This window comes from Staurois parvus, unplaced genomic scaffold (assembly GCF_062004578.1).
Source record: "Staurois parvus isolate SC_StPar_1 unplaced genomic scaffold, SC_StPar_1.0 ptg000081l, whole genome shotgun sequence".
Taxonomy (NCBI): domain Eukaryota; kingdom Metazoa; phylum Chordata; class Amphibia; order Anura; family Ranidae; genus Staurois; species Staurois parvus.
Window position 1 is genome coordinate 410,460 of NW_028317877.1, and position 24,386 is coordinate 434,845.

The 24,386-nt window shown below is 39.8% G+C and overlaps 1 protein-coding gene across 7 annotated transcripts in view; it reads right to left on the reverse strand.

The window, feature by feature from the left end:
* The window catches only part of FAM120B (family with sequence similarity 120 member B), a 160,275-nt gene that overhangs the window by 4,787 nt on the left and 131,102 nt on the right, over positions 1-24,386 (reverse strand). For 4 of the 7 annotated variants that reach the window (XM_089669691.1, XM_089669689.1, XM_089669690.1 and 1 more), the window contains exons 8-12: positions 14,409-14,520; positions 9,123-9,254; positions 5,952-6,059; positions 5,747-5,821; positions 4,738-4,804 (exon numbers count right to left, since the gene is read on the reverse strand). In XM_089669691.1, the coding sequence (XP_089525817.1) occupies positions 4,738-4,804; positions 5,747-5,821; positions 5,952-6,059; positions 9,123-9,254; positions 14,409-14,520 (494 nt within the window). The remainder of the gene's footprint in view (positions 1-4,737; positions 4,805-5,746; positions 5,822-5,951; positions 6,060-9,122; positions 9,255-14,408; positions 14,521-24,386) is intronic. The other 3 variants (XM_089669687.1, XM_089669688.1, XM_089669686.1) reach the window with 3 other exon arrangements.

The window sequence follows — 24,386 nt, forward strand, 5'->3', positions numbered from 1 at the left end:
AAGAAAAATTTGGGTCTAACAGTGCCCCATAACCCCCTTGATTAAACAAGCTAAGAAAACTTGCTATTTGGGGTGTCACATTAAAAATAATATTTTACTGCTAACCCGAGTTCAGCTTTGAAGACCCTCCAGTCAAAAACTACAAGCGATCATATAAAAAGAACAACTAATAGTTCATGCTTTCAATAAACCTGTAAAAAACCTGGGAAATAAAAACAGAGCATACAGTATGATGACAGTGCATAACAAATCAATCCATAGATCCGTGGATGCAGGGTCACATCTACTGTGCAGCGCTCTAGCTCACTTCTGATTGGAGCATAGTGGTCCTCATCATCTGAAGTGGGCTGCCAGGGACAGGGAATTTGCGGTACCATGAATAACTAAAAATGGAAAGCATGGCTAATAGAAGTAAATAGCAGGTAGTGCATACTCAGTGTTAATTTAACAATTTTATCTACTAGTCCATCTAAAAGGTCTAATGCTAAGGCGACATTCAACACCTTAGAGTCTATATTTGGAACAAACTTCTGTGATGTACCAGTGTGTACAAAGCATTTCAAGCAACAACCTGAGCATGAGGAATTTATCCCTTGCCAATTCCTGAAATGACAAACACCTGGTAGATTAAGGCTCTTTAGATTGGTTTGTCTCTATTAGAGATTAATGATGTAGGTAATACCTCTAACACCTCCTTCCAGGTAAGAGAGGGCTCATTCAAAACTATGAGTGTGCGTCAATACACACAGTGAGTGTGTTTCATCATGTGTTAGTATCCTTCTTTAGCATGCATTTTCAGTGCATCCATTTAAAGTGGAAGAATGTTAAAAGCTTGTCCATTAAATAATAAACCATTGGAATTTTTCCTTTGTACAGATATGAAAAGAGAATCCTGCCAAAAATGTTTTTCTTACTTGCTACCAGTTTCTGTGCTGAGAACATCATCAGTTAGAGTACAAAGATGTTGATTCCTTCTATATACTGAATTGTGTTTGTTATTGCTGTATCAGCTGGGAAAGGAAGAGGAGAAGGTACTAGGTGTACCTAACCATTGGCAATCCTCAACCTGCACGTCGTGTGCCAGGTTTTTTTTTGTTTGGCAACAGAGTAAGGCAGGCCATAGATCATGCATTTTTTTTTGTTCAACCAATGGGCTGAACATAAAAAATGATTTGATTCCACACATCAAACACAATCGGTGTTGATGGGGGAATCTCTCCGGCAGATCTATTGTATCTTGACACTGGGGAGAGTTCCGCAGCATTAGAATACACTCATCGGTGCTGCCAGTTATAGTTGATGGCACTGATAAAGCAAAAAAAAACCCCTAAAAAACTTATATGTTTCTTGTACAGAAGTCAACCATAGTTTTTCCATAGATGGATCGAAATTCAGCAGGGACCAGCTGAATTTCGATCCATCTATGGCCAGCTCCTACCTCGAGCAAGTGACACTACCTATTATATTGCAGGCCCTTTTGTCAATGCTACCATGGCCTGAACAGTTTGCCTCATTTCTCCTCTTGTTTGTCCCCCTCCTTCCCTTACTACAGCCCAAAAAAACCTAATTCTGATATAGGTTGAAACATACGATAGTGTACACTAGCATAAAATATAACAGAGGAGGTACCAAATAATAGAATGGTAATACCAGAATGGCAATCCCATTAACAGAATAGACTAGTAATCCCATTCATATGGGAAACAAATGCAGTATTGTAATAAGAAAAAGAGCAATATCGGCATCACATTTGTTTAGAACAAAAAAAAACAGTTAGTGCAGGGGATTCTTCTCATTTGATTTTCAGCTCTGTGTCAAATTTGGAAAAGCTGTGAGCCAATCACAGAAGTATGAAATAAGATATGTATGTCTGTGGATTAGGGGTTTTTGTCCAATAGACCCCAGTGTGTTAGATGAGGAGGAGATATAGGAGATGAAAGGAAATCCTATCAAAGTAAGGGAATTCCAGGGTGTTACCAGGGGCACCGTAACTATTGTCTCCTTTGCATAGTTTCCCCTCTATTACTGTACTGGTGTCAACACAAAATTTGGGATTTACTATCACGAACAATGATAATGGTAAACAGGACAAATAGGGAGGGTGCACTTCCCTATTAGGGGTGTAGACAGCAATAAAAACTGACGGGTGTTCTAATCCCTCTCCACTTTAATATTTTTCCTGTCAGGAGCGTGTAGCGCTCCTGCTCCATCACGGCTGCTGTCTCATTCCAGCATCCTGGTTTTGACTCTTTCTCCCTGTCTGCTTGTCCACCTGCATGGTGATTGATGTTGCCAGTCTCATGGGTGGAGACTAAAGCTGATTTAAGCCAGCCAAGCCTGCAGTCTCATGCTTGTTATAGAGCCGATTACACGTGCTCAAGCTCCCTGTCTGTCCTGCTCTGCTGAATGGATTCTCTCGTTCATGACCTCAGATTGGATAACGACTATGTGCCGGTGTGGTGGCCAGGCACTATAGCATTGTGTATAAGACCTGGGGTAATCGAGTACCAGTAGGCCTGCTTGCCTTGGTAAAAAGGGCTGCTATAGGTAAGGAATAAAGAAGCCAGCCAGCCTGACCACCTGCATTAGGGGTAAGTACTCATAACTGCACCACCATTTTTCTGCTTGTGCTTTAATTAAATTTGAAGAAGACAAGGCTATAATGGGTATGATATCTTATAATAATGAAACTGCCTACAAAGAGGAGGTTGAACACATCATACTGGACTGTGCATTAATAGAACAGAGGTAGAGCAGGGAAACAATTTCAGGTTCTTGGAGGTTCATCTGATGACTTGACCTGGAACCTGAATATCTCATACCTGGTCAAGAAGACCCACTGGCATCTCTGTTTCCAGAGAATCTTAAGGTGCAAGACTCCCCAAAACCCTGTTGTTGAATTTTTAGTATGATAAGAAGTATTCTGACATATTGTTGAAAAGTCAGGTAATCTAGCTGTCCTATGGCACTCCACATTTTAATTTGAGAGATATCAATTCGAACCATCTTAACAAACGAGCCTCTATGATTGTAAGTGACTCTACACATTCCAGATATCCCCTGTATACTACCAGGGAAGTTGACAACATTTTGCACTAGTAGTAACAGGTTAAGAAAAAGGATTTTCTATGAGTTATAGATGGGTTGTTGAAACTATAATCTCATCTATTGCCTTGATTTTAGTGCTGTAGTGCAATATTTGCTAATGTTTCTGAAATGTATTGTTTGGCCATGAAAATTTATGATTATTTACTGTATTTTATCTATATCTACATACACACATACAGGATATGTACTTTATGCTGTTATGTGGAGTGGATTGCTGGTGAACCTATTATTGCTGTGTCTTCACTTTACAACAAATAATAAGGTATCATATCTTTCTTCACTTAAAGTGGTTGTAAACCCTTCCATATATCCAGTACAGTGACTGGCCTCAGGTGATACACAGAGATGAAACAAATCCTCCTACATAAATTGCACCTGCATATTTACAGCCGTCTTTCCCCTACATCCATTCAAAGTGCAGAATTTACACAGGATCTCTCAGCTTTGTAAAACAGGGGGAGGGGAGCTGAAGTTACATCAGTGATCAGAGCTCTGAGTGCTGATTGGAGGGAAGGGACACCCCCCCTCCACACAGCTCACAGGAATAGAGCTGAGGCTGTCAATCTGCTGGAGCTCCCTCCCCTGTCACCATTTTTCTCTTGGTGTCAGGAAAACTTGTCAGAGAAATGACACTTAGTGCTCTGGATTGAGACAAATACACACATTAGAGGCATATGCTTTGTTCATATTCCATGTCTAAATTTAATGTCTATTTAAACCTACTGTACATGTTCTGCCTAGACTACCCTATCTTCAGGGTGACAATGCTGGTAAGAAAGTTCACTCCAAATTGAACAGCATTGACAATCTCCTTTTGGAAGTGGAAAAACAACATCTACTGCCAGGATCAACAGGTAAAGAACTATGTTGCAAGGGGACAAAAATGGCTGTGTTAATGCCAGACTACAGCATACATGATTTTTAATTGAGTTCATAGTTAAACGTTATCCCTGAACCTAATCCTATTTCATAACACAAATCAGCCCCTGCAAGTTTGCACTTCCCATAATGGGCTTTACAGCTATCTGTTTTGAAAACTACCTCTCCTGCATCAATATTTCACAACGCTGACATTTGGATACCAAATACTACTTATCTAGCTAAAGAATGTGCATGCTACAAAACTGGAATAGTTCACAGTTTAACAATGGATGTAATATTTCCTTACTTGTGGCAAGCTATGCCAGTGTTTCTTTGATCTATGCTGTAGGCAAGTTATTTTGTATGTATTTTGAGTTTCTGACTATTGTCATTCATTAATTATAAGGGTAGTAAGGGAGAGAAACTCTTTCTTGTTGCCTAGCAATATTTTTTGAAGGGAAACGGAGAAGATCTGGAATGTAAGATATTACCTGATACCCAAGTTTCTATCTGCAGCTGCTACTACCCAGTAGTTACGATTTTGTACTGCTGTCACCTTCCTATAGATTTGTCAGTTGCCAAGATATATCACAACAATGAAAATGACAGGAACATCAAGCTCAAGTATTTTAATGACTTGCTGCACAGGAATACTAGCAGAGAGCAAAGAAAAAATACCGCTTATGACAGCACTTTTCAAAAGTCATAACTATTAAAAAAAACCCCCACATACTATATAGATATAAATAGATATATTTATATACGCACTGTTTCACGTACTGATTAGAAAACTGGTATCCTCTTCCTCTTTTGCCTCTATGCCACGGTCTTTGTCCTGATAAATTAAGAATGGAATAAACTATAGAAAATGAATTATGACAAGAAAGCACTAAATATCAACTGCTATTGATTTGCAGCCTTTGCATTGCAATTACATGAATAGACTGTCAATGCATGGCACCTGAACAAAAACTGGACCTGCAGCTTTTTTTTTAATGCTTTGGGGTGCACTGCATCCCTCAGAGTGCTGATAATGGTAAACCTCTCACCAATTTATTCAAATCAAAAAAACTCCCTGGCACCACATATAAAGGTGTATTTTATGCCATAAGCCATATGCCTATAAATACGTCATGTGCATAAACCTCTAATTAAAAAAAAAGAAAGATTAGAAAATAGGCGGCTGCACACTGTCTGCCTAGCAATCAATAAGTACCTCTCTGCAACCGCAATATGAACTTGCGCTTACTGCTGCCAGCAGTGGTACTTCTGCATAGGGTTCAAGCTGCAGACAAGTGGGCAGATCTGGCTCTCCATTATTCTTTATGGCAGTCACACTGAACCAGGGTTCCGAGGAACCCCAGGGTTCTTCAAGATGTTGCTAGGAGTTGTGACTGACCTTCTATCTGGAAGAAGCTGCGACATTCTGACTATCATTGTAAGAGGGGAATTTTTCTCACAGGCTAGCAATGTAAGTGACATATTTCCCACTGACACCCCCCCCCCCTTTTGATTTGTTTTAGCAGGGGTTCTCTGATACCTTAAAACATTTTTTAAGGATTCCTCTGGGGTTAGACGATTGATAAAAGCTTCTCTATTGAGTAGACCCACTTATTAACAGCTTATACTTAGCCAAGAATTATTCATAGCTGGTGACAGTAAATATGGGGTACAGGCTTCACTTGCTTTTGTGCCTTGGACCAGCTCTGCAAATATTTATGTCAGCCACTGCACTCATTCTCAGGAACAATAAACCATGTTGGAGTTCATGAACTGCTACCTGTGTCACGTCTGTCGTATTCAGAATTTCCTTGGTAAGCACCTTCTGTGTCTTCAAAGTGTGCACGTGGTCCTAAGCAAAACAAATTCAACAAATGAGTTGTCTTGGGAATATCTGGATTTACATTAATAATGTATTGTTTCCACAACATATAAAATCATTGGGCAGTGTTTATTTCTGTGAAGGTATCGTAATGATCTACCTTGGTGGCTTGTGTGTGGTCTAGAAAAATTACTCCACTCTCTTTTTTCATTGGAACCAGCATACTGATGAAATTGATTTTCTCTAGAGAAGGTGTTACCATATCCTCCTGGCAAAAAGATACAGTACAAGCTATTAATAACATTTATATATAGACAATATATACCCATACACATACAATGAATCTGAAAGATAAAGTGGCACTTACAGTGACTGAAAGGTGATGAAGTGATGATGTTTTATTTTAAAATTTTTTCCATTCTTGAAAAGTTGTAGAAAAAGAAGGTGAAGGGTGGGGATTTCAAATCCCCAGACAGCTGCACCAGCGGTATTGGTACTAACAACTCATCACCCAGGGAGGCAAGTACAGTAGGGATGGGGGGGGGGGGGTTGTAAAGGTGTACGAAGTTAGTTCACCTTTTAATTTTTTCTAAAAAAAGGTGAGCTAACCCTGTATAAATATATGTGCTTTGTGTGATAAGCATTGACAGAACTATATACAAAATTCAAGTGCTCATTCAGTGATATTTTCAATACTAAGGTTTGCCTAAGATCCTATTTCAGGAATTGCTATTTGTTTTTGCCATTTTTGCAAGGATCATTACTGCTACACTGTATTGAGTTACACTAGACATGCAAAAAAACACTCTCTAAAAAGGGAAAAGGTCTGCTGATATTGCTGTGTGCTTTAATGGCACATCCTGCTAACATGCACAGCATGCATGCAAGTAGTACAGACTGATCCCTATGTGCCAATGTATGAAAATTATCTTGAAAAAAAAACCTTAAGGGCCACAGCAACCAATCGGCTTCCAGCTGTCATATCTGCTGTCTTGCCTTTAAAGAGGAACTGAGCTAAGAAAGCTATGTCCCAAAAAATATAGGCAGAGTACAAATAATTAGTCACCAATATTGTTTATGGTCTCCCTGCAGCTGATCTTTATCCCATTACTGACATTACTGACTTATCATGCATGAAAAACAGTGAGCAGCACAAAACTATCACCAAATCTTACTCCATATCTCTGAGACTTGCAGACAGAGGCAGCAATGCCTTAGATCACAGATGTACAGCTATGAGGCTGTATGCACAGGCCTAGACGTAAGAACCCTCACAATACCCGGAAGTACACTGCTATTTTCAAGAAGAATTCAAGACAAAACGTACATTATTGAAGATACTGAGACGCAGTTAACATTTCTAAATATTCTCTATAACATAACAAATCTTCACTTTTTTAGTTCGGTTCCACTTCAATATGCAACAGGGATTCTGATTCTGGTTGCTACAGGCAGTTGGAAAATTTCTGCTACCACACATTAGATACATGAGTCTCAAGTTTTTTGCCCATATAGTTATGTACTCTAGCTCATGGTTTCTTAACCAGGGTGCCGTGGAAATAGGACAGAAAACTCGTACTGTGCTAACCCCAGAAGAGAGGAGAGAACAGGCCGGACCTCCTCCTCCCAGCTCTCTCCCCCTCTCTGCCACTATATTCCTGTCTGCAATACAAAATGCAGTCTGGGCCACCCGCCCACGTCCTGCCAACCATTGACATCATTGGGTGACTTGCCCAGATTTCTGTATTGCCGCCAAGAGTATAGATAGCGGCAGAGAGGAGGAGAGAGTCAAGAGGAGGAGGTCCAGGCTGTGCTCTCTCTCCTCTCTGTATACTAGAGTGAGAAATGCTGCTGACTCCTGGGGCCATCTAAAATATGCCGCCTGACTTCCAAATGAGTGGAGGCAGCTCATAATAGAGCAATTCATACACTCCAGATCAGATTTGCAAAGCAGCTAAAAGGGGGGGGGGGTTGGAGGGAGAACACAGCTTGCACCATTTCCCTGCTCTCTCTACTTTGCTGCTGTCACTTCTCCTGTAGTGATGGGAGGGTTCTGGTAGGATGAGAGCTTTTTTGTTAGGAAACGGCATCTGGAAAGGGGAAGAAGAACATATTTTGTGTTCGGAAGGGGATTTGTGCTAGGAAAAGGAATTTGGGGGGATTTGTGCTAGCAGAGGGAACTAGGGGATATTTTTGCTGGGGGGGGGGTGGATTTGTGATAGGAGAGGGGATGGGATTTTTGCTACATGAGAGAATGAAGGGGGGAGTGGATGTGTGCTAGTAGAGTAGTTATGGGCAGAGAGGATTTCCAGACACTGCCTCAAAAAACACATTTTAGGGCTTGTTCACACCAGGTGCAGTAATACATGTAAAATCACACATTTTTATGCATTGCACAAAAATGTGCTGTCTTTTGTAGTCTTACTGGCACCTCCACACATCCAGCAAATGTGCATGCATTTGCACCCGTTAAAACACATGGTACTGCAGTTTTGATTTTAAAAATTCATGCTGGCACCTTTTTTTGCATGATTCAGGCAATCAGGGCAACCCATTAAAAAACATGGTGCATGGGGGAATGCGCAAAAATGCGCACCTCTTGGTGTGAACGAGCCCTCAGACTGGTGTTCCTTGAAAGTGTGCACAATTCTAAAGTGTGCTCTGACTGGAAAAAGGTTGAAAAACACTGCTCTAGTTACATGCAGGTAATGGCAAATGTGAAACCTAAAATGTAGTCTTCAAAGCAACACATCAGACATGATGATTATAGAAATAGATTTACAAAAACTGGAGAGTCAAAATTTGGTGCAGTTGTGCATGATAGTCAATCAGCTTCTAACTTCAGCTTGTTCAATAAGGCTTTGACCAAAAAAACAAAAAAAAACAAAAAACTAAAAGCGGATTGGTTGCTATGCAGAGCTGCACCACATTTTGCACTCTCCAGTTTTACAAAATCAACCCCATAATGTTTCTTTCATTTCAACCCTGTGTTTGACTTAGAGATAATAACGGGAAACTTGCGAGTATTAATAATATACTTTAAATATCAAAAGTCAACCAGAATTCATTGAAATATAGAATTGTGTGCTTCATTTGATTAGTTTGTCTTTGACACTAGTGACTCTTCTTCTGAACCTGAAAACAATCTAGAGGTTGCTGGGACAAATTCCTGATTGACTGAAGTAGCTGGGTTATATGGGCAGATCAATAACATGGGGAAATGTATGTACCCTTTTAAAATTGATGCAGACTGGACTTTATGATAGTATGGTATTTTATTTATTGTGTCAAACACTCATACTCATGTATCACAATATGTTTACAAGCATACCTCTGTGTTTTTTTTGCTGTCTATGAGCATTCCACTGTTGGTTTCTTTCACATTGATATTCATATGGAGAACTGTATTCAGATTGCTGATGTCTGCTAAAGGAGCTACCTGAACTTCCAGAACTGGACGTTACTGTAGAGAAAAGCACAGGAAAAAAAGCAGTAGGTCATAATCTAAATTTTTTGATTGATCTGCATAAAGTGCCGGTTCACATCACAATTACTTGTTCCAGATGCATTTCTGTATGCACGTTTTTGATGCATTCCAGCACGTGTTTGATGCATTTACGATGCACTCTGGTGTGTTTTTTTTTACCCTCTTTTCGTTCTTCATCTCAATTCAGGACATATATGTTGCGGTGCATTTTTGATCTGTGTTGTCACATTCCAAATATGTTCCATACAGAAAAATTGCAACATTTTCTACTTTTGTTGATTGCACTGGAGCACACTGCACTGGTGTGAACGTGGAAAACACTGTGCATGTGTTTTTGATGCAGATTAAAAATGCACTGGACTGTATCTGGTGTGAACAGCCCTATCAGTTTTCCACACTGGTACTCCATTTTTGACAGACACACAACAATAAGTGATCATATCAGTAATCAATATTTGATAACACCCTACCAACAGTCTATCCTGCAGGTTTTACATGTTTTACACCCCTTTTGATTGACCTCTATCAATAGTCCATTATATTGTTACTTCATTTTTCATCATCCCACAGTAATAGTTCTTCACACTGGTGCTCCACTGTTTGATTGTCCATCACTGGTTCATCATACTACTATGTATAAATTTGTGGTAATATATTATGTTATCATTCTATAAATTCCTTCAACATACCAGTGGCCACAGACATTATCATTAGTATAACATGTAGGTGTGAACTAACTGATATACAGTACATATAGAAAGAGTTGATAATAGGTCATGTAGCATTAAATTGTGATAGGGTGTTAGGCTTTGTGCTAACCCTGGTGCTAAACTTCCTCATGTATGTCATTTTTGCTTTTGCCCATAGTTCTATTTTAATGGCAACATAGAATTTTTTTTCGTTAAGAATGTTTTATTTTGTAATTCTCTCCTGATATTTAAATGAAATCTGGATACAATGTAACTTGCCTTTATACATGTGCCCACGCAGCAGAATGATTAGGTCCTCTCCTTAAAGCATCTACAGTATATTTTTTATTATAATTGCAGTGAATGCTGTGAGGATTAAGGTACACAAAGCTAATGTCATCTGGAAGCAAAGAACAAGCAGGTATATGTATCACAGTGTGTGTTTAAACCAAATCTGTGTCGACAAGAAAAAGGTAAATTCATGGAAAGCTTGTCATAGAACACAAGAAGGGAAGTAATCTGGATGTGCTTATAAATCACCAAGGATTCTATGAATAAAACTGAAACCTTCACTCATCACCGACATGGCCATGCTATTGATGTAAGTGATATGTACCTCTAACTTAACTAATGGCTCAGCAACATTCTATGTGTGTCACCTCAACAAAAAGCATTAGAAAAACAAATAATACCTGGTGTTTCTATGCAGTAGTAAGGCCGAAAAGATTTCGACATCTTGGCTTTACTCTGCCCAAGTAAGCGCTTCCAGTCACCTCTTTCTGGCTGATAGACAAAAGCTGAGCTAGGCCATGTCCACAAAGGACCATGTCATGAGGGCACTTAAAAGAGGAATTTGGGAATTAAAAAAAAAATAACATACTAGCCTACATGCATCTGTAGCCTGCCACCTCTAAGACCGAGAACTCAGTGATCAAAGACCACTGATCACTTAGTTCTCTTTCTTCAGCAAGCAGAGAGCCTGTGACTGGCAGTCACTGGCTCTCTGCTCTGCCTCTCTAGCGCTCATTTGAGCATTGGGCTGTGGCGGTGTGGTGTGCAGCAGGCTCAGTATCTCAGAGGCATCTGGGTAGATCCAATATTAAAGTCGGGATGCCTACAAAACCTAAACCGTCTGAGTGCCGTCAGCCAACAGTGGACTTTAACCCGCTGTTGGCTGAATACAGGCCAGAGGAATGCAGAACAAAGTGCACTCCTGTGACCCACAGAAGTAATATGGCCAAAAGAGCTTTGACCCTACTTCTCCTTTAAGTCACTAGTGACTCTACACCAGCAATAGATTCTCGAAGATACGGCTTACGTTATTTTCTGAAATAGTTCTGTTGCTATATGAACTGGTGTTTTATTACTGTGATTCACTTTCTACAGCCTTTCAGCTGGCAGTAGAGTGACTACTGATACCTGAAATTAATTTTGTGAATTTGTTGCTGATAAAGTGTCACTGATGACAAAAATACCCTCCAGGTATGACCCTAACTAGAAGGGTGCAGAGGGGGCTGCTGTTCATGAGCCAATATGGTCTAGGGCCAACACCACTTGGCAGAGCCAGCAGCATGACACCAATTATTCTTTTAAAGTGATTGTAAAGGATCATTTAAGAAAAAATAACAAACAGATTTTTACTTATCTGCTCAGTGCAAGGGTTTTGCAGCTTTAATCCTCCTTTTTCTGGGTCCCCCGCAGGAGCTCCTGGCTTCCCCCCACTGAATGCCCCCATGGGCCACTTGCTATGGGGGGTACTTGTGTGTGCTTGCTCCTGAACTGGCTCTGTGTGTCCATAACACACACAGAGCACAGCTAAGCCCCGCTCCCAGTCCTCAATGGCTGTGATTGACAGCAGCAGGAGCGAATGGCTCCCACTGCTGTGTCTCAGCCAATGAGGAGGGAGAGAGCAAAGAGAGCCTCTGCTCTCATGCACATCACTGGATCGAAATAGGGGACAGTTAAGTATAAGTGCGGGTTGCACGGTTTTTCAGAGAATGCATTAAGGTAATAAACCTTCGGGCTTTAGAACCACTTTAACTGTCTATAACTGCATTCTTCCTACTGATCACCAATGTTAGAGGCACTTTTGTCATTGACCCCAATTGATTGGTTTTGGTAAGTGTTCTCCAAGATGTGAAACTTATTTTAGGGATTCCCCTGGGGTAAAAATGTTCAGCAAGGCTGCTTCAGTGTCTATGGCCAACTTTAAACCACATACATTACAATCTGATTGTACAATCGCCTTTGGATTTTCCAATAACTATGCAGAGCGAAGGCTTACCTTGTTGGATAATAATTGAATGAATTGTTTAGTTAACTTCTTCCACTACATATATAATATAAAATCTAAAACAGATAGTTAAGAAATTGTAGGATAAGACTGTAAGATTAAAGCCTTGTGCACACGATGAGAATATCAGACAAATGATCGTCTGTTTTTTTTTTTGCATGCTAGTCTCATATCGAAAATGAAGAGGTTACTAAAGTCACGAAAATTCTCATACAACAGAATACAACTTTGGAAGTGATGTAAGGTATTGTATTGTAATGTATTCTTTCATTTCTGGGCATGCGTGGTCTTGGTCTTCCAATTTTTTTCAGACAAATACTGTGCTGATTAAACAAAAATACTTTGTTCTGTTAACATGTTAAACACGAGAAAAATTTTTGTGTTCGTCCTTTCAGATAATTTCGCATGAACTGTCATGATCAGATTATCGTACGAACGCTTCGAAAGCGTTTTCTTTCATCAATTTTCTCATCGTGTGTACAAGGCTTTAGATCTGCTACAAAGCCTTCAAATGGGACCAAGATTTTAATACAAATTTTTATATTGGAGTAGAATCTTGTATATGCAGAATGTCCCTGTATGCACCTTGATGTTTTCAACCTGTTCTTGTTCTAAAAAAAAAAAAAAATAATCAACAACATTTACTTAAATAGAAAGCAGTTGTGTGATGTAAATAAGGTGCATCTGTTTTTCGGTTTGTCACCCAATACATGCCAGAATTAGAATGCTGCAATAAGGCACATATTGTTGTACCTTCAATAGCCAAAACAACAATACAGTAACTGTTGTTATGGGAGGCAACACAAGTATTTTAGAATGTGTACACAAACAAATTAATAACCTATCTTGCTACAGTTTGGCAGCCAATGCTTTATATACAAAAGGTGAAAGTCTGTTTATCAAGTGGTGTAATAACATCAACACTGCCAACAGCCAGGGGCAGCATACACAGGAATTTTACATTTGTCAGTGCTGTGTGTACAGTGCCTTGAAAAAGTATTCATACCGCTTGAAATTTTCCACATTTTGTCATGTTACAACAAAAACGTAAATGTATTTTAATGGGTCTTATGTGATAGACCAACACAAAGTGGCACATAATTGTGAAGTGGAAGGAAAATGATAAATGGTTATCAAAATCTTTTACAAATAAATATGTGAAAAGTGTGCCATGAATTTGTATTCAGCCCCCAATACTTTGTAGAACCACCTTTCGCTGCAATCACAGCTGCAAGTCTTTTTGGGGATGTCTCTACCAGCTTTGCAAATAAAAGAATAAAATGTTTGCCCATTCTTCGTTGCAAAATAGCTCAAGCTCTGTCAGATTGGATGGAGAGCGTCTGTGAACAGCAATTTTTAAGTCTTGCCACAGATTCTCAATTGGATTTAGGTCTGGACTTTGACTGGGCCATTCTAACACATGAATGTGATTCGATCTAAACCATTACATTGTAGCTCTGGCTGTATGTTTAGTTGTTGTCTGCTGGAAGGTGAACTTCTTCCCCAGTCTCAAGTGCAATTGTGCCATACTGTTTCTATTTTCGGATGATGGATTGAACAGTGCTCCAAGAGATGTTCAAACGTTTGGATATTTTTTTTTATAACCTAACCCTCCTTACACTTCTCCACAGCTTTATCCCTGACCTGTCTGGCGTGTTCCTTCGCCTTCATGATGCTGTCTGTTCATTAATGTTCTCTAACAAACCTCTGAGGGCTTCACAGAACAGCTGTATTTATAGTGAGATTAAATTACATACAGGTGGACTCTATTTATTAATTAGGTGACTTCTGAAGGCAATTGGTTCCACTAGATTTTAGTTAGGGGTATCAGCGTAAAGGGGGCTTAATACAAATGCTCGCCACACTTTTCACATACTTATTTGTAAAAAAATTTGAAAACCATTTATCATTTTCCTTCCACTTTTCAATTATGTGCCACTTTGTATTGGTCTATCACATAAAATCCCAATAAAATACATTTCTGTTTTTGTTTGTAACATGACAAAATGTGGAAAATTACAAGGGTTATAAATAGGCCACTTCTGATCCTATAGGTCAATGTGTTTGGAATTTCTTTATCTTTAAAGTCCATTTGCAACCTTTCCCCCATTTCTTTCCCTTCAATTTTTGACTCATTTTTGCACTCACCTGGCAAAGACCAGTTTTCGCTTTTGGGGTCTGGCTTCAAGATCCTGCCCTGCGCTGCACAAGCCTCAGTGATTAGAGTCCTCAGCTTCTTAAACTGTGAAATTAATGTCTCCTGCAGCAAAATCATTTCATAATTTAAAACTCAAATCTAATAAAATAGTATAAACACATTCGCTACACAATATACACAAATTAATGGCAAACGTCCTGTAAAACACGTCCTTCTATATATATATTTATTGTAAATACTGATGTCATTGCTTATATCTTTAGAGCAGCGAACCTGTAAAAATAAAATACATCTAGAAACCAGTGAGATAGTCATTCTTTGTGAGTTGTTTTGACTGTATTCTGTGACGGAATTCATAGCAAAAACATAGATATTAGGATCTCTACCAAGAGAAGACTGGATTTGTGAATCATACAAAACAACACGTCCTGCTATAAAGCAAATCTATCACAACTATAGACAGTTTAATTTATAGGTAAAGTTGATCCAGGGAATATCCGATTGCCTCTCGGGGGATCAGGAAGGAATTTTTTCCCCTGCAGGAGCAAATTGGATCATGCTTTGCTGGTTTTTTTTGCCTTCCTCTGGATCAACTGTGGGTGTAGGAGTATAACATTTTTTTTTTTTTGGTTGAACTGGATGGACTTTTGTCTTTTTTCGGCCAGACTAACCATGTAACTATCTGAGCACATGATTAAAAAATGCATTACCTTTAGTAATATCTGAAACAAAGTCTAAGAAATCTTAATTTGAAGTTAAAGTAGAACCACAGACAAAACTTTTTTCATGTTGGATAGAGCAAGGGAGGGTTATAACAAGCCAGTTTTTGTTTTGCCATCTTTGTCCCTTTGGAGAGATTTCCCTTCACTTCCTGTCTCACAGCCAAACAGGAAATGAGGAAATCCCTGCAAATGAAGGAAATTCCTTGGGGACCCCCAGGTCACCAGAACTAATGTCCCCATTGGAAGATTTCCCCTCTATTACTTTTCTGGGGGCAATCGAAAATTATGTTTTTCTTTTACTATCACTTTCAATGATAATGGTAAACAGGACAAATAGAGAAGGTGAATCACCCTTGGGGTTCAGACTGCAATAAAAGCCGACAAGCATTCTAATCCCTCTGCACTCTGAAAAAACGTTATACTTTAAATACAAATGTAGCACCCTCCTATTTAGTGCAGGTTGATAGGTAAATGAAGCTTAGCTCCTATGCAATCGGTGGACCTGGGGTTAATTGTTCTGGCCTGCTCAGTGTCCCACTGCTGGAAACAGAGTGGGCAGCCTGAATATTTATTGGATTTCCAGCCAACTCCTGGGGTGTGACCAAAAGGTGGCTGGAGAGCCCATAAAAAGTCTGAGGCCTGGGGCAGAGAGAGAGAGAGAGAGAGAGAGAGTTCCTGGGTCCAGTCCTGCTGGAGGAGACTCCTGGGGCAGGTTTACTGGAGGTGTCATCTGGAAGACATAGAGGTCCCAGCTGAAGTTTTTCCTGGGGGCCTATTCACAAAGCCTGGTCCTAGAGTCTGTTTGGGTCTGGAGAAGCTCACTGAAGAGTACTAGGAGGAAGTTGAGGGAAAGATGTCCAGCTGTCCTATGGTGGTGTGAGTCTGCATCTCCCCCACTTAGTGCCCAGTGGTTGTCGGAAGGAGGCAACTGATGATCCAGTGGCTCTGTGACCCCAGTGCTGTAGGTAAGTGAGTATGTGCAGCTTGGTCTACTGGGAAAGTCCTTGTCGCCTATTAGCATTAGAGATTCTGTGGGACGTTTTTGTGTAGCTCAGCAAGATAGAGGAGAAGTCCTCAAAGAGTTCAGCTAACCAGTTTTGGGTTCCTTTTAAACCATTGGAAGAGTGAAGAAGATGCTGTGCGCCTGGCTTGGTGTGCTCTAACTGGTGAAAAAAGAGTCAGTTCACCAGTGGCTCCTTAGGGGATGCGCTACACAAATATAAATATTTCTGTATAAGTCAGGGCTCATTCCTACTATGTGTGGTGACCTGCATTTTCCTGTGCTGGATACATGACAGTCACTGCTAGGGCGCATAGACAAAAAAATGCTTTCTATGTGTCCTGATACACTAACCTTACATTGCAATGCACACACAATAGAAAAGTGAACCATCAAATAAAAATATTTCCAAGTAGATCTGAAACAACAGAATATCTGTGGTTATAATAAATTCTAACAATAGCAGTCCTGTACTGTACTTGAGGATGGTTATGGCCTGCCTAGATCCAAGGAGTGTTAGACAGCGTAGGATAACGCTGTCTGTGGAGGGAGCAAGAGAAAAGGTAATTATTTGTACCCATTTATTTCCCCACTAGTTAAATGAGTATTTAACCATGGCAGGGGGTGACAGGTGTGGGGTGGGGGTGTGGGCTTACATGGTAAATTTAACAGCAGACCAGAGTAAGACTTAACTAAAATTTAGAGGTGTTGTCCCTCCCTCAGGCTGTGACTGGACAGTGAAACAAAAAGAAGCACAATGATGAGCTCATCCTGTTACTCAGTTCTCATCTATCAGCACTTGCTGCTTCTCCCTCACCCAGTCCGAGTTCTGCTGTAAAGTAGATTGCATGAGGCTGAAAGTTCAAGTTCAGTTTTTCGCACGGTTTTAAGCAAATACATTTGGTTGCAGTAGAGAAGTGCGGGCTTTACAGGGTTAAAACAGGAGAAGAGGATGCAACATATCACCTCCCACCCACCTGTCAAACGCCCTCGGTAAAGTCATCCACCGCAGATCACTCTCCAGAGGGCGACGCAAGTGTAAACGAGTCTTCCAGAGTAAAATGATAAGTGATATTCCAATTCTTCAAATGTAAATAAACACAGCTGCGCACAAATATTTCCTGGTTATACTATAAATAATAGTTTCTCATTTTCAATCAATGTTTCTGTTCCCAGGTCCAGATGAAATAAATAAATGCTTCCTTTGAAGGAAGGCTGAAGATAGTTTTGATAAACTTCAGCAGTGATTCTACATGTTCCAGACTTGAACTGCATGAATGGTCCTCCATTGCCGAGAGATGTGGGTGCCCCGTCTATTCTCTGACATGTCTATCAGTAACTGACAGACAGAAGCGCCATGAAGGGTCTTGCACAATGATATGCTATGCAGTACATAGGAGACGATGTATTGGGCCACTGTGGAAAGGTGGACAGGCTTTGTGATGATAAACCATTAATCACATTGCCATGCAGAGATGTATTTGCACAGGTGCTTTTGGAATGTGGAGCCAATCATGGCAAGAAAGACAAATACTCTTTTCTGCATGTTTAAAATATGTTTTGTATTGTTTGCCATTTCAGAAATGAGTGGCTGAACATAATGACGGATTGGAAAACAGGTAAACAGAATGTCTAAGCCAACAACAGGCAATGTCAAGGGAAAGCTCAACACACTTTGGTTGGATTTGAACCTTCTACTTATCACTTAACCTCCAGCATAGAAAATTTCTGCATACATACTAACATGTACAAGGCGAAAGGTGGCCACATGGCCGAGGACAGATATTGCTGAATTATTTGTGTGCAAGTGATTGAATTTGGTCATTGCAGGAACCAACTGAAATATTTGGAATATGTTTAATATTTTTTTGTACACCAATTTTCCAAAATGAATAGCACTGCATAATTCAGCCTACCCCTAGAGGGATTAAGTTTCAAACTATACTACAGGTGAAACTCGAAAAATTAGAATATCGTGCAAAAGTTCATTTATTTCAGTAATGCAATTTAAAAGGTGAAACTAATATATGAGATAGACTCATTACATGCAAAGCAAGATAGTTCAAGCCGTGATTTGTCATCATTGTGATGATTATGGCTTACAGCTCATGAAAACCCCAAATCCACAATCTCAGAAAATTAGAATATTACATGCAATCAATAAAACAAGGATTGTACATAGAACAATATCAGACCTCTGAAAAGTATAAGCATGCATATGTACTCAGTACTTGGTTTGGGCCCCTTTTGCAGCAATTACTGCCTCAATGCGGCGTGGCATGGAAGCTATCAGCCTGTGGCACTGCTGAGGTGTTATGGAAGACCAGGATGCTTCAATAGCGGCCTTCAGCTCTTCTGCATTGTTCGGTCTCATGCCTCTCATCTTTCTCTTGGCAATGCCCCATAGATTCTCTATGGGGTTCAGGTCAGGTGAGTTTGCTGGCCAATCAAGCACAGTAATCCCACGGTCATTGAACCAGATTTTGGTGCTTTTGGCAGTGTGGGCAGGTGCCAAGTCCTGCTGGAAAATGAAGTCAGCATCCCCATAAAGCTCATCTGTGGAAGGAAGCATGAAGTGCTCCAAAATCTCCTGGTAGACGGCTGCGTTAACTATGGACTTAATGAAGCACAGTGGGCCAACACCAGCAGATGACATGGCTCCCCAAATCAACACAGACTGTGGAAACCTCACACTGGACTTCAAGCATCTTGCAGTGTGTGTCTCTCCATTCTTCCTCCATACTCTGCATCCTTGGTTTCCAAATGAGATGCAAAAGTTGCTCTCATCAGAAAAGAGGACTTTGGACCACTGAGCAACAGACCAGGTCTATTTTTCTTTAGCCCAGGTAAGACGCCTCTGATGTTGTTTGTTGTTCAGGAGCGGCTTGACGAGGAATACGACATTTGAAGCCCATGTCCAGGATCCATCTGTGTGTGGTGGCTCTTGATGCACTGACTCCAGCCTCAGTTCAAAGCTTGTGAAAGTCCCCAACACTTTTGAATCGCCTTTTCCTAACAATCCTCTCCAAGCTGCGGTCATCCCTGCTGCTTGTGCACCTTTTGCTTCCACACTTTTCCCTTCCACATCACTTTCTATTAATGTGCTTTGATACAGCACTTTGGGAACATCCAACTTATTTGCAATTACCTTTTGAGGCTTTCCCTCCTTATGGAGGGTGTCAATGATGGTTTTCTGCACAACTGTTAGGTCAGCAGTCTTTCCCATGAATGTGATTCCTACTGAACCAGACAGAGACCATTTAAAGGCTCAGGAACCCTTTGCAGGTGTTATGGCTTAATTAGCTGATTAGAGTGGGACACTTTGAGCCTAGAATATTGCACCTTTTCACAATATTCTAATTTTCTGTAAGCCATTAACCATCACAATTATGACAAATCACAGCTTGAACTATCTTGCTTTGCATGTAATGAGTCTATCTCATATATTAGTTTCACCTTTTAAATTGCATTACTGAAATAAATGAACTTTTGCACGATATTCTAATTTTTCGAGTTTCACCTGTACATGCTTATATCAGAATATGTAAATTCCCCATTTCATATTCCTGATATGTGCCTGCTGTATCATGTATTTATACTTAAAGTATCCTGTTTCCTTTGTATTGCTTGTGTAAAATACCTGGTCTCCCTGCCAGGCCCTCTGCCTACCGATTAAAAACTGACCACACTAGGCATGAGAGCAAAGCGTGGTCAGTTTTCTGGCTGTGCTGGGGACTCAGTCTGCTCTCCTCCAATGATCAAACACCCCCCCCTTCCCGCATAACCATTTACTAGGAAGACTAGTATGCTGCTGTATCTCTTCTCCCAGTTCTCTGAGCCAATTATATAGCGGAGAACATAAAAAAGAGGGAAAAGGTATTTATATTTTTTTTTTATATGTATACACAAATGTTTTGCCTTTCATTTCTGTTTTACACTGAATGGCTTGTTTTACAAGGTGAGGGTTCACATATACGTTACATGAAACTTCTTGTGTTGATTTTTAAAAATGACAAGTCTGACCTTTGACATAGAAAACAAATGAGCTAACTGAACTTATTGTACTCCCTATATTAGACTAGACTTATTCTTTTCCAATCTCTCTTATTTAACCCTTTTACTGCAAGTGCTGTTTTTGCATTTTTTTGCACACAAAAAAATAAATAACTTTAGGCCCGAAGATTAGCTAAAACCTCCCATAATAAAAAGGTGGTAGTCCAAATTTTTATGTCCCACGATAAAATAAAGCAACGGTTTATCAAATGTAAATTTTCTGTAAAGATACAACAACGTTTTACTGCACGTAAATGCAATATATTGCCCATTCTGGTGAATTATAAAAGATGAGCTTGTGCAGAGTAAATAGATACCAAACATGCCAAGCCTTAAAATTGTGTGTGTCTGTGCAGCATGAACAAACTTCAGTACCACAAATTTTCCATAGGTGATCATTTGAAAGCTCTCAGCTGTGAAGAATGGCCCTAGACTTATCACTCTGACTTTGGTGTGCACGACAATGTGTAACATGTGTAGTGCAACCGCCATGTGCGTTCATATACTGCATATAAATGCTGTGTATTTTTTTTCTTTTTTGCTTGGGTGTGATTTTATTTTATTTTTTTTTTTTACTGTTTTTTTCACCTAACTATTGCTATCACATAGCAGACTACTAACCTCCTATGTAATTTACTACGAAAGGCTCTTTCCAATGAGACACCAGGGATCTATTAGATCCCTGGCTGCCTCCCCTACAGCTAATGGAGAGCAGATCACACTCCATTAGCTTCTTCCTTGGCCATAGTAAAATGACAGACCAAACCATAAGTAACACAATTCTTGCTGCTTCCAGGTTCTTACTAGCTAAGGGAAATCAGCAAACAAATCACTGGTTTTCCTCCCCTCTACCCAGCAACACTCTCCAGGACTGGGAAACATACACTCACCAGCCACTTTATTAGGTACACCTGTTCAATTGCTTGGTAACACAAATTGCTAATTAACCAATCACATGGCAGTACTGAAAGCATTTAGGCATCTAGACGTGGTGAAGATGACTTGCTTAACTAATAGCCGTTTGGCGGCAGCCGGCAAAATGCTGTAGAGATGGCGTCCTCCCGGGCCTGCACAGTTTTTGCGCTTGCAGAGCTGCACAGTGGCACGATCTGTCACCAGCCATGTACCTCGGACACGGCCGATGACAGATCTGAGTACCGGCCCCCGTTGCCGGTACTATGTGACCTGCTGTGACCAATCACAGCAGGTCACATGACAGTTGTATACAATGGATGGCTTCATTTATGCCATCCATTGTATACTAGTGTCTAGCTGTGAATGGTTACAGGGATCACATGCACATGTCATGTGATTAGCTGTGGCCAAATCACAGCTAAGCACAAAAAAAAAAACCCCTGAATGAATCGATGTCATTCAGGTAAATGCTTGCTTATAGCAAAGTAATTCTTTCTAGTACAATTGTAACATTGTAATACTTTGGACATAGTGAAATATGGAAAAAAAAAAATCTTAAAAAAAAGAAAAAAAATGTAATAAAAAATTAAAAATAATTAAAAAAAAATATATTTTTTTTTTCATACTGTCACCAGTCAGTGACCCTGATGCAGCTGTACTGCACTGGTGACAATATGTAAAAAAAATAGTGAAAATAATTTTTTTAATTTTTTCATTTTCCGAAAAATGACAAAAAAAAATACAACTTCAAAAAACTCGCCATGCTTCTTATGAAGTACGTTGGACTGTCTACTTTGCAAAAATGGGTCATTTGGGGGATATCTGTACTGTTCTGACATTCTTGGACCTCAAGAAATTAGATTGGCCGTCAGTACTTCAGGACTGATCAATATTCAGATCTATACCATAGTTTGTGAAATCTATAACTTTCCTACAAACTAAAAAATACATCCTAATTTGGGTTATTTTCACCAAAGACATGTAGTAGAACACATCTTGGCCTAAATTTATGAAGAACAATTATTTATTTGCAAACTTTTATAACAGAAACAAAGAAAAATGTGTTTGTTTTTCAAAATGTTCTGTCTTTTTTTGTTAATTTAGCAAAAAATAAAAACTCCGGCGGGGATTAAATTCCATCAAAAGAAAGCTCTAGTTGTGTGAAGAAAATGATAAAATTTTAGTTTGGGTACAATGTTGTATGACCGTGCATTTGTCATTCAAAGTGTGAGAGTGCTGAAACCTGAAAAATGGCCTGGGAGGGAAGGGGGTAAAAGTGCCGGGTATGGAAATGGTTAATTTCAAACGAAGCATAACAATGAGCAGGAAAGAGGATTTAAGTGACTTTGAATGTGGCACGGTTGTTGGTGCCATACGGGCTGGTCTGAGTATTTGAAAAACTGCTGATCTACTGGAATTTTCCCACAGAACCATCTCTAGGGTTTACAGAGAATGGTCCGTAAAGGAGAAAATATCCAGTGAGTTGCAGCTGTGTGGACGAAAATGCCTCGATGTCAGAGGAGAATTGGCAGATTGGTTCGAGAAGATAGAAAGGCAAAAGTAACTCATGTCAACATGTACCAAAAACTCTGAGGACTGGATATAAATAGTCTACACACCCCTGTTAAAATGTCAGGTTTCTGTGATGTAAACAAATGAGACAAAGATAAATCATTTCAGGACTTTTTCCACCTTTAATGTAACCTGTAAACTGTACAACTCAGTTGAACCACAAACTGAAATCTTTTAGGTGTAGGGAAGAAAAATAAAAAACTAAAATAATATAATTGGATAAGTGTGCACACCCTTAAACTAAAACTTTGTTGAAGCACCTTTTGATTTTACTCCTTTTTGGGTATGAGTCCATCAGCATGGCACATCTTGACTTGGCAATATTTGCCCACTCTTCCTTGCAAAAACACTCCAAATCTGTCAGATTGCGAGGGCATCTCCTGTGCACAGACCTCTTCAGAATATCCCACAGATTTTCAATCGGATTCAAGTCTGGGCTCTGGCTGGGCCATTCCAAAACTTTAATTTTCTTCTGGTGAAGCCATTCCGTTGTTGATTTGGATGTATGCTTTGGGTTATTGTCATGCTGAAAGATGACGTTCCTCTTCATGTTCAGATTTCTAGCAAAAGCCTGAAGGTTTTGTGCCAATATTGACTGGTATTTGGGACTGTTATTAATTCCCTCTACCTTGACTAAGGCCCCAGTTTCAGCTGAAGAAAAACAGCCCCAATGCATAATGCTACCACCACCATGCTTCACTGTGTGTATGGTGTTCTTCTGGTGATGTTCAGTGTTGTTTTTGCACCAAACATATCTTTTGGAATTATGGCCAAAAAGTTCAACCTTGGGTTCATCAGACCATAACACATTTTCCCACATGCTTTTGGAAGACCTCAGATGTGTTTTTGCAAAATTTATCCGGGTTTGGATGTTTTTCTTTGTAAGAAAGGGCTTCAGTCTTGCCACTCTACCCCATAGCCCAGACATATGCAGAATACGGGAGATTGTTGTCACATGTACCACACAGTCAGTACTTGCCAGATATTCTTGCAGCTCCTTTAATGTTGCTGTATGCCTCTTGGCAGCCTCCCAGACCAGTTTTCTTCTCGTCTTTTCATCAATTTTGGAGGGATGTCCAGTTCTTGGTAATGTCACTGTTGTGCCATATTTTATCGACTTGATGATGACTGTCTGCACTGTGTTCCATAGCATATCTTTTGTACCTTCTCCTGACTGATACCTTTTAACAATGGGACCCCTCTGATGCTTTGAAAGCTTTCTGTGGACCATGGCTTTTGCTGTAGGATGCGACTAAGAAAAGGTCAGGAAAGACCTACCAGAACAGCTGAACTTTATTTGGGGTTAATCAGAGGCACTTTAAATGATGGCAGGTGTGTACTGACTCCTATTTATCATCATTTTGAATGTGATTGCTTAATTCTGAACACAGCTACATCCCCAGTTATAAGGTGTGCTCACTTATGCAACCACATTATTCTAGTTGTTTATGTTTATTTACCCCCCTAAAAGATTTCAGTTTGTTTTTAAATTGAGTTGTACAGGTGGAAAACGTTCTGAAATTATTTATCTTGGTCTCATTTTTTTACATCACAGAAACCTGACATTTTAACAGGGGTGTGTAGACTTTCTATATCCACTGTATACTAGTGGTGCACTGAAATGGAAATTCTGGTACCGAAACCGAAAATTCAGGATGCACTTGGCCAAAAACCAAAACCGAAATGGACAGCTTTTAAAAATTAAT